We start from the raw sequence: 10,071 nt of genomic DNA on the forward strand, positions 1-10,071 counted from the left end.
GATTATTTTTGTTCATTGATCAGTATTTTGTATGCTGGTAACATCAGTGTAAAGACGTTTTCAACTTGAGTCATAACTATAATAAGTACTTTATTAGGCAGTACTATAATAGCAACATATAAATTATTTACGCAATCCTCATAAAATAATGAGAAACCGGTTACTGGATATGTGAAAGAAATAAGAAACAAATAGAGTAATACTTACTAATTTTTATAATGATAAATAACGACTTGCTAGTTTTATGTACGCGTTTACATTTAAGGATATTAAAAACGTGTCCTGCTTGTTTTGATTTGAGATTTGACATCGACGTAAGTACAGTAGTGAACTTCGTCGTTTAGTTAGGCAGGTCGTTCACTGTTCAGGGACAATGTTTATTTTAATAAATTCCTAGTTCATTTGCAAGTAGTTATATCTGTATTCTATTCCGACAACTTTCATTCTAATAAGTAGTTTACTCACAGTACGCTAGAATTTTCGTTTGTGTTTAAACATGTCTCGTAGACCCCATACGAAATCTCGTATAAAAGTGTGTGATAAATCTGTTTTCCACCTTCAAGATAAAAAGGCAGACGAGAGCGTGTTGACGAATGGTCTGATTAAGTCTGCTAAGCGTACGGGGCAGCTCAACCTGAGCCAGCACGGCCTGGGAACTGGTGAGTGACTTCCTGACTTTGATATTCGCTGGTTAATTACTTCCTACTGCGCATTATTGTAAACACTCGCGGAGACAGGAAGTACAGGTTGGGTGGAGACTATTGTAGGAATTTGGCTTTACAACATTACATTTATTGAATGATAAATGAGATTTTGTTTTATTTCTATGTCATAAAATGTACGGTATATGAAACAATACATTTGAAGTGTCTAAAGAAAAATGTACCTATTGCCTATTGGCTGATTTTAACTCCCTCCCAAAGTATTAAAATTTTATAAGTTATGGCATTTCCTCCTGAGACCCAGAAGTAGTTATTTTGTTTTTGTATTTGTACCCAAGGTCTTAGGAGGATTTTAAAATATAATAGTAAGGATTAATTATTGCAAAAATAACATTTTCCTTTAATATCAGACTATCATTATTATTTCCCCATATTAAACTTCCGTTTTAATTATTTTTAATATATTTCAGTCCCAGAAAATGTGTGGAAAATAGAAGAGCTGGTATTAGAGGAGACGAAAGAAGTGGATTTTGCCCGAGAGGACCGGCACAACTGGTGGAACAGTGAGCCTCTGAAGTTCCTGGATCTCAGCTCCAATGCCATCGTCTCCATTCCTCCTGACGTCAAACTCTTGCAGGAGCTAGTCACTTTAAAGGTAATTAAACATAATGTATTAGAAAAGTAAATAATAATATTATTTGAGCAATGAAATATGTGTAAATAAATCAATTTGCAAATCAGACATAAAACTAATCCAATCATATCAGAGTCCATTTTCGGAATCTGCTGAATATTCAGTTTTACCCAAAATACAGCTCTAATACCTACAATTGTCAAGTAAAGGTCAAGTGTTGTTTTTAAGTGGAATCTTATATTACAATTTTATTAACAGACATTTCTGCTTAAATATTCGTTTTTTTTTTCAATTATGGCCTGGATGCGAGTCCTTTAAGCCATAAAAATTTGATGCCTTAAGGCATTAAGTCCGCCATTTGTAATTTTTTTTATTGTGCAATAAAGTTTAAATAAATAAATGTTGAATAAAATTACAATTGTATCCAACTGTATTAAAAAGTACAATCAATCAATATGAAAGTCACTCGGGACCTCATACTATTGTCACTGTGACAAGGTACAAAATGGTACTGAAACTAAATTCCTTGTCCGTTATGCCAAAGTTAAGTTTTGATAATTATATTGAGCTTATTTTCTATGTTTAAATATTTCAGCTTCATGACAATGCACTAACCTCCCTGCCAGAGGAAATAGGCGAGCTGAAGAACCTGAACAACCTCAGCCTGAATCATAACAAGCTGGCAGCTCTGCCAAATTCATTCTTCAAACTCAGCGAGCTCCGGTGGCTCAGCCTTGCTCACAACCAGCTTGAGAAGATACCACCTGACTTTGGCGATTTGGTCATGTTGACCTTTCTGGTTTGTATGTTGTGTATTGTAAAACTGTTATAAAACTTACATAGCAAATTTGGTGATCAGAAACTATACATGGATTTCTCTATTGAACTGGAGAAAGCAGTATCAATCAGTAGTGCTCCCCACATTTTAAAAGTATATGTAAAGAAAGTGGCATTCGTAAGCCCCTAATGCACAATTTTCTGATAAATAAATGGATTACAGAATTTACTCTTCACTGTACATTTGATTAATAACAATGTCTTGAAATTGTAGGATCTGGCCCACAACAAACTCGCCGCCCTGCCCCCGGGCATGGGCTACCTAGTGCGCTTAGTGGAGCTCAATCTGTCACACAACCAGCTCCAGGAGTTACCGCCTGACATCGTCAATTTAAGAGGTAAACACTATTATCTTCTAGTGGGCCACCATACAAGGAAAATTGGCAATTGAATTTGAATCGACGGTATTAGAAAATAGAGTTGAATTTGTTTTGTTTTAAAACCAAGAGGTTATAATATGTATAATAAAACGCGTCACACACGTTTTAAAGTCGAATCCCCTTATTCATAAAATGATCAATTGAATTTACTATGGAAGTGGGATTGGGGGGATACTAATTCCACGCGGACGAAGTCGCGGGCAGACGCTAGTAGGTATTTAATATGAGTCTCACGGAAGGTTTCCTATTAACGTTGCTAATTTGCACGGGGAGTTATTGAAAAATAAATTAACACAATTACCTATTCATTTCTTGTTATTGTGCTGTTTCTATTTGTAATTCATAATGGAGTTTGCATAATACGCGCGGTCGAGTGGTTTTATTCAATACTTTAGGTAAATCCCACGGTCTTTAGACACGTTTCGCCGCTTATTTACTTAGACGGACGCGGATATCGGTTATGGTTTATGGAGCGCTTCATTTGCGATTTTGATATGGGCCACTATCGCGTTGGGGTATTCCAATGCCCACCTTCTTATAACTTGATGGTAAATAATGTAAATGCGAAGATTCAGTTTGTCTGTATGTTACCTCTTCAAGCTGAAACCGCTGAACTGATTTAGATGCAATTTTGTATGGAGATAGTTTGAGTCCCGGGGAAGGACATCGGATAGTGTTCATCACGGAAATCGTCATTGTACACAGACAAAGTCGCGTGCAGAAGCTAGTACTTTCTAGGTTTCTTGAACTGTCGTGAAGAGGAGAGAAGGAGAGAAGTCCCGTGTCAGTTTTTACAAAAGTTTTATTTAATTTTAGACCTAAAGAAAATGAATATAAGCCATAACAATCTACGCTCGCTGCCGGCACTTGGGGAGCTCAGACGAATGGAAATGCTAGACGCGAACCACAATGATATTCAAGAGTTACCGGACTTCTATGGTTGTACAGCTTTAAAAGAAATATATTTGGCTAATAACTACATTAAGGTAACTTTTATATACATATACTAATTTGAATAGTTCCCATTAAATTGTAGTCTGTCAATGCCCAACCAATTTATCGCTAAATAAAAAGTCGCGAAATTTGGAAGTTATATGAGAGATTGACCCTATATCATATATTATTATACTCTTTGCCCTATACGCCTACATTTTTTTAAAATTTTCAATCTATAATTCCTATTTTGTTGTACATGTCTATTATGTATATCCTCATGTCTACAGATTTCAATCTGTCTACATAAAGGTGTAGGACCACGCTAAGTTTTCATGCCAAGTGCCACGTCAAGTTAGAAGTAGTGGAGCTTATTATGTGGATATACATTCTTACTGCCAAGTTTGTGCAAAGTTAGCGTGGTCTGTGTCTAATCTCTTACAACTACATATTAGAATTTTTAGATAAGGAAACGAATTTTTAGAAATGTATTTACCTGTCCAAATGTTTTAGGAAATAACGGAAGAGTTTTGTGATCAAATGCAACACCTGAATGTGCTGAACATCAGAGACAACCAAGTGGAGGTGTTACCAGAGAACGTTGCTTTGCTAAAGAAGTTGAAACGACTAGACCTTGGCAACAACAGTCTAAATAAGTAAGTATTAATAACTTACACAGAACACTGAGCTCCGATGGAATTCTTTATAAAATGCATAATTAAAACTCAGCGACGCTATCGATCCGACTGCGTAAATCCAACATGGCGCACGCCAAGTGCTAATGATGGGGCATGCTCCGAAAGATAGTGTTGTACGTGTTTGTGAATCGTCTTTTCAGTAGTTAACAGTATTTATATTACCCTCGATGCACTGTATTGTCTTTTAACCTGTCAACACATCATTGTATCAATCAATCAATCAATCATCATCATGTTTGTATATCTATAAAGAGTCGGCAATGTGCTTATGACCTCAATAGAACCGAGAGTGCAGTACATTGGTGTCTGTCGCCGTCGGGCGGGCTGTACGTTATGGTATAAACAAATTACAATCAGCTTAATGTCAATAACAAAAGAAGTTGGAAATATTAACACATGTTATAGTTCGTTTTTTTTAGCATCAAAAAAAGGTAAACAATCTTGACGTGTCTTTTTATTGAAAAACACTTGAAAAGTAAGTCACGGCAAATATAGAACAATTATGAATCATATACGGTTATTTACATTATTTTGCTTTCATAAATAATAGTTACTGATTTTTAAAAATCGTTTTCCAATTAAAAGACACGTCAAGATCGCGTAGTCTATTTCTAATGCTAAAAAAACGAACTATACCACCATTACCAGCTATAAATACATTTTGGCCTCCTGGTCAGTAATTGACCCTAGGCTCACCTCTCGCAATTCATGACTAGCCCAAAAACACCGCTCATTCATTAGCTCAATAATAACTTATTAAATTTATACTGAGAGATATTTAGAATATAGATTCCGATAATATTTTTAGTATTATTGGATTAGCACGAATCCTACCTAAAATCGGAACAAGCAAACCGGGCACAGACTTTTACAATGAAAGAGTGTAAAAATGCCATCATAACGCCAATTTCCTACGAAAGTATGATGTTCATTGTAGCACTTCCACACCTTGTCACTTTTAGCGTCTGTGCAGAGTTAGCTAGCTAGCTATATGTATCTCAATCTGTCTAGGTACTCTTCTCTTCTTCCTCGCGTTATCCCTGCATTATGCCACGGCTCATGGGAGCCTGGGGTGCGCTTGACAACTAATCCCAAGAATTGACGTATGCACTAGTTTTTACGAAAGCTACTGCCATCTGACCTGCCAACCCAGAGGGGAAACTAGGCCTTATTGGGATTAGTCCGGTTTCCTCACGATGTTTTCCTTCACCGAAAAGCAACTGGTAAATATCAAATGATATTTCGTACATGAGTTCCGGAAAACTCATTGGTACGAGCTGGGGTTTGAACCCGCGACCTCCAGATTGAAAGTCGCACGCTCTTACCGCTAGGCCACCAGCGCTTCCGCACTCACCTATGTGCCTATAATTTTGTTTTGAGAAATGTTATTCTGGTATTATTTTTAAGTTGACCACATGTTCACGTTTTTTAGACTACCCAAAAACTTCGGCCTCCTAACCCAACTCCAAAGCGTCAGCATGGACGGCAACAAGCTGTCCTTCGTGCGGCAGGACGTGATGCGCGGCGGCACCGACCGCATGATGAAGTTCCTCCGCGACCGCATGCACGAGGAGATCCTAGTCGAAACCAGGGTCAATGAAGACCAGTGGCCGGACAAGTAAGTAAACAGGTTTACCAAATATCACGCTAGATGGCGCTATACCCCCTAACCCAACTCCAAAGCGTCAGCATGGACTGGAACAAGCTGTCCTTCGTGCGGCAGGACGTGATGCGCGGCGGCACCGACCGCATGATGAAGTTCCTCCGCGACCGCATGCACGAGGAGATCCTGGTCGAGACCAGGGTCAATGAAGACCAGTGGCCGGACAAGTAAGTAAACAGGTTTACCAAATATCACGCTAGATGGCGCTATACCCCCTAACCCAACTCCAAAGCGTCAGCATGGAGGGCAACAAGCTGTCCTTCGTGCGGCAGGACGTGATGCGCGGCGGCACCGACCGCATGATGAAGTTCCTCCGCGACCGCATGCACGAGGAGATCCTGGTCGAGACCAGGGTCAATGAAGACCAGTGGCCGGACAAGTAAGTAAACAGGTTTACTAAATATCACCCTAGATGGCACTATACCTCCTAACCCAACTCCAAAGCGTCAGCATGGACGGGAACAAGCTGTCCTTCGTGCGACAGGACGTGATGCGCGGCGGCACCGACCGCATGATGAAGTTCCTCCGCGACCGCATGCACGAGGAGATCCTGGTCGAGACCAGGGTCAATGAAGACCAGTGGCCGGACAAGTAAGTAAACAGGTTTACCAAATATCACGCTAGATGGCGCTATACCCCCTAACCCAACTCCAAAGCGTCAGCATGGAAGGCAACAAGCTGTCCTTCGTGCGGCAGGACGTGATGCGCGGCGGCACCGACCGCATGATGAAGTTCCTCCGCGACCGCATGCACGAGGAGATCCTGGTCGAGACCAGGGTCAATGAAGACCAGTGGCCGGACAAGTAAGTAATCAGGTTTACCAAATATCAAGCTAGATGGCACTATACCTCCTAACCCAACTCCAAAGCGTCAGCATGGAGGGCAACAAGCTGTCCTTCGTGCGGCAGGACGTGATGCGCGGCGGCACCGACCGCATGATGAAGTTCCTCCGCGACCGCATGCACGAGGAGATCCTCGTCGAGACCAGGGTCAATGAAGACCAGTGGCCGGACAAGTAAGTCTACTTTCATATGAATAGGTTTACCAAATATCACGCTAGATGGCGCTGTACCGAGCGCGGCTATGTATTTCTACATCGCGCTAACGACTTTTTTATTGGAATTGTATATGGGTTGGGGAATTATCTGCATTCGAAGATTTCGAAGTTCCTTGGTTGTTATATTATGGGTTTTCTTTGTAACCGCAAGATCGAGGAGATCCTGGTCGAAACCAGGGTCAATGACGACCAATGGTCGGACAAAAGAAGTTTACCAAATATCACAATAGATGGTGCTGTACCAAGATACCTACCTATCATTTTAGGATGGTATTCCACCTGTCCAATTTCTTCTCACTCTCGCAAAAAGCAAAATGTGAGACGCAATACACATTGGACAAAGAAATTGGATAGGTGGAATACCACCCTAAGCTAAACAAATTTTTGATCCCTCCCAACAGGGAGATAAAGCCATTTTCCGAAAAGGATAATTGTAATAACTCCTATTCATCTATAACAACATCAGTTGCACATCTTACAATCATATATTGTTTAATTTTCTTAAGGTTCACACTAAAGAAGAACCAAGCGTTGATGTTGCCCGGCCGAGGATTGACGACGGTCCCCGCCGAGGTGTTCCGAAACGCGGCCGAAGCGCAGGTGCACATCGTCGACATATCCAGGAACAATTTGACGCAAGTGCCTACAGGGTAAGGTCGCTGTAATTAAAAATATAAACTTAATTTTCACCAAACCAGCTCGTAAAGGCTCTCTTTATTCGCCAAAATCGGACGAGAGAGTGACATTTTATCCACAGCAAAGTAATAAGATGAAAATTTTGAGCTTTCCTTATGTTATATTATTATTTTGGGTGATACATATTTAGTAGCATTAATTTAGATTTGATTTGCAATGTTTTACACTTAGTATTTTCCTCGAATTGGTGTAGTGAAGTTTTGTGTTTCACTCGTAAGGAATGTTTGTTCAGCCCTCCTTATTTTACATGTACCTTTCCGTCAGATTGTTTGTGCGTAGTGCGAGAAAGGTATATGCTATTTTCCTGTCCCTCTTAACAGACATATGGCAAGACTTACCAATCCTCTAATTAGTTCAATAAACCTGTGAATAGTAAAAAACTTTTAGACAAGTCCGATTGTCACAAAGACTTGAAGAGAATATCATTCTTAATTACTGTTATGATTAAATTTTTAGCATATGTATCGTGCGAGAGACGCTATCGCAACTCGTCCTGTCTTCGAACCACCTGACCGAACTGCCCGCCGAGGTGGGGCAATGCAAGCACCTGCAACTCCTGGATATCAGCAAGAACAACCTGGGCCAGCTTCCGCCTGAACTGGAGGCTCTGAAGGATTTGAGGGAGCTCATCATATCCAACAACAAGTAAGGCTAACTGGCGCAGTCACCATGTACCTATGTAGCTTGTACATAGTGACGCGATAGTCCTGTCTTCGAACTACTTGACCGATCTGCCCGTCGGGTTGGGGCAATGTAAACACCTGCAACAAGAACAGCCTGAGTCAGCTGCCGCCTGAACTGGAGGCTCTGAAGCGTTTGAGAGAGCTCGTCATACTAACAACAAGTAAGGCTAACTGGCGCAATCATCCTGTATGTTTGTAGTTTATGTTGCCTTCAAGCGACGTTCTTGTCTAAGTTTACCACCGAGCTATTCCAAAACACCAATAACGATCTGATGGAGTTCGCCATTTCAATAGAAGCTTTATTGTGGACGTTTTAAGATTTCTAAGTTGATCCATTAGATGTTATTATTACTCCAAATTAAAGATTCGTAATACTCTTTGTGAAACAATGAATAAGGTAATTCAAATTATAATCCTTATTTTTTTTTATTATTTATAGGTTCACCAACATCCCACGTTGCGTATACTCGCTGGAGAACCTCGAGATCCTACTAGCGGCCGAGAACAAGATCAGCGAGATCAACGTCTCGTCGGACGCGCTGGCGAAGCTGCCCCGCCTCGCTGTGCTAGACCTCGCTAACAACAACATCGCTAGCGTACCACCAGAACTGGGCAACTTTACACACCTCAGGTATTTTTTTTGAACTTGAACCAACACTAAATTAAAAATCTAAAACTCATTGTATGAAAGAAAAATACTTTTCTGTTTTTAATGAAACATTCTGCCATATTTTAAGACCACAATGTGGTTTCTCATTTAAGGTCTGTGAGACCAAAGTTAGCTGGCATTTTCTTTACTTACACTAATCATAAATACTAGATCAGTATGTCCTACGGTATGTAGCAATGTCAATGTAAATAAACAATTTGTATATTTTCGGGTAGTTTTAACATTTATTGGTTAACCAACCAAATAAAAAACCGCCTGGATGTGTCAATGAACGACCTGACTTTAACCTACATTATTTGATCATGTAATGTTTTCATCTACCCTCAGCTGGCTTAAGGAGCCATTTGTGGGTAGATTTTGTTTACTTTTATTTAAATACCTAAAGATACAGACTATAGAAGTTGTAACATAAGTATATTCCAGGTCTCTAGAGCTGATGGGCAACGTGTTCCGGCAGCCTCGGCACGCCATCTTGGAAAAAGGCACCGCCTCAATACTGTCGTACCTCAGGGACCGCATCCCCGCCAAATAAGGCCTTACCCAGGGCCACAGCACGCTCCGAGCTCCACTATTGGCTACGTGCGGAGTTGGTGAATAAAAATATGAAACATGGGACGACATTTCCATACTATTTGGCAGCTGCCGACTGTCAAATCAACAAAGTGTCCCATACCCACTAGACCGGCGCCACAGTCATGCACTGAGCCAATTTAGGCCCGGTTGCACTAACCACACTTGACGTACTAATCAACGTTAATCAGCCGTGAACTATGAAACTTCTCATGCAACAAAATTTCTGGTGCAACTGACCCTTAACCTCGCAAGGCCCAGCATATAAAGTTTTAAATTTTTTAATTTGAACCTTATTCTGTAAGTAAATTGGAACGAATTTCGTTTGTTTTAAAAAGCAATGAAACAAAAGAAATGCTACTTTATTTGGTTCATGAAAGATTCAAATTAGATTGCACGATTATGTACATTGTAATGTACATTTAGTCTCAGAAGGTTAACTTGGCGGTTGGCGTAAGCAGCGAGCGTATATTTAGTTACCAAGGTTTTAGCTGAGGCTACGCTAAAGGGTTCGGGGCACTCCAGTGGGGCTAAGAGGGGCAGCAGCAGAGAGTGCGGGTATGAAGATGCGCATTTGTACGTATTTAT

General features: G+C 40.5%; 1 protein-coding gene across 1 annotated transcript; it reads left to right on the forward strand.

Annotated features, from left to right (window-relative positions):
* Positions 1 to 350: 350 nt before the first annotated feature.
* LOC134793658 (leucine-rich repeat-containing protein 40-like) lies at positions 351 to 9,616 on the forward strand. Its single transcript, XM_063765305.1, has 11 exons — positions 351 to 659; positions 1,133 to 1,317; positions 1,892 to 2,095; positions 2,348 to 2,471; positions 3,330 to 3,499; positions 3,960 to 4,102; positions 5,577 to 5,762; positions 7,371 to 7,514; positions 8,017 to 8,205; positions 8,683 to 8,874; positions 9,337 to 9,616. Exons 1-11 carry the CDS (start codon positions 497 to 499, stop codon positions 9,443 to 9,445), a joined length of 1,809 nt encoding a protein of 602 aa, XP_063621375.1. The 5' UTR covers positions 351 to 496; the 3' UTR covers positions 9,446 to 9,616.
* Positions 9,617 to 10,071: the final 455 nt, after the last annotated feature.

This window comes from Cydia splendana, chromosome 1, assembly GCF_910591565.1.
Source record: "Cydia splendana chromosome 1, ilCydSple1.2, whole genome shotgun sequence".
NCBI classification, from domain to species: Eukaryota; Metazoa; Arthropoda; class Insecta; order Lepidoptera; family Tortricidae; genus Cydia; species Cydia splendana.

Coding starts and splice junctions, on each gene's coding strand:
- LOC134793658 (XM_063765305.1), top strand. CDS start 497: ATGTCTCGTAGACCCCATACGAAATCTCGTATAAAAGTGTGTGATAAA. Junction 660..1,132: donor CCAGCACGGCCTGGGAACTG/GTGAGTGACTTC, acceptor AATATATTTCAG/TCCCAGAAAATGTGTGGAAA. Junction 2,472..3,329: donor TGACATCGTCAATTTAAGAG/GTAAACACTATT, acceptor ATTTAATTTTAG/ACCTAAAGAAAATGAATATA.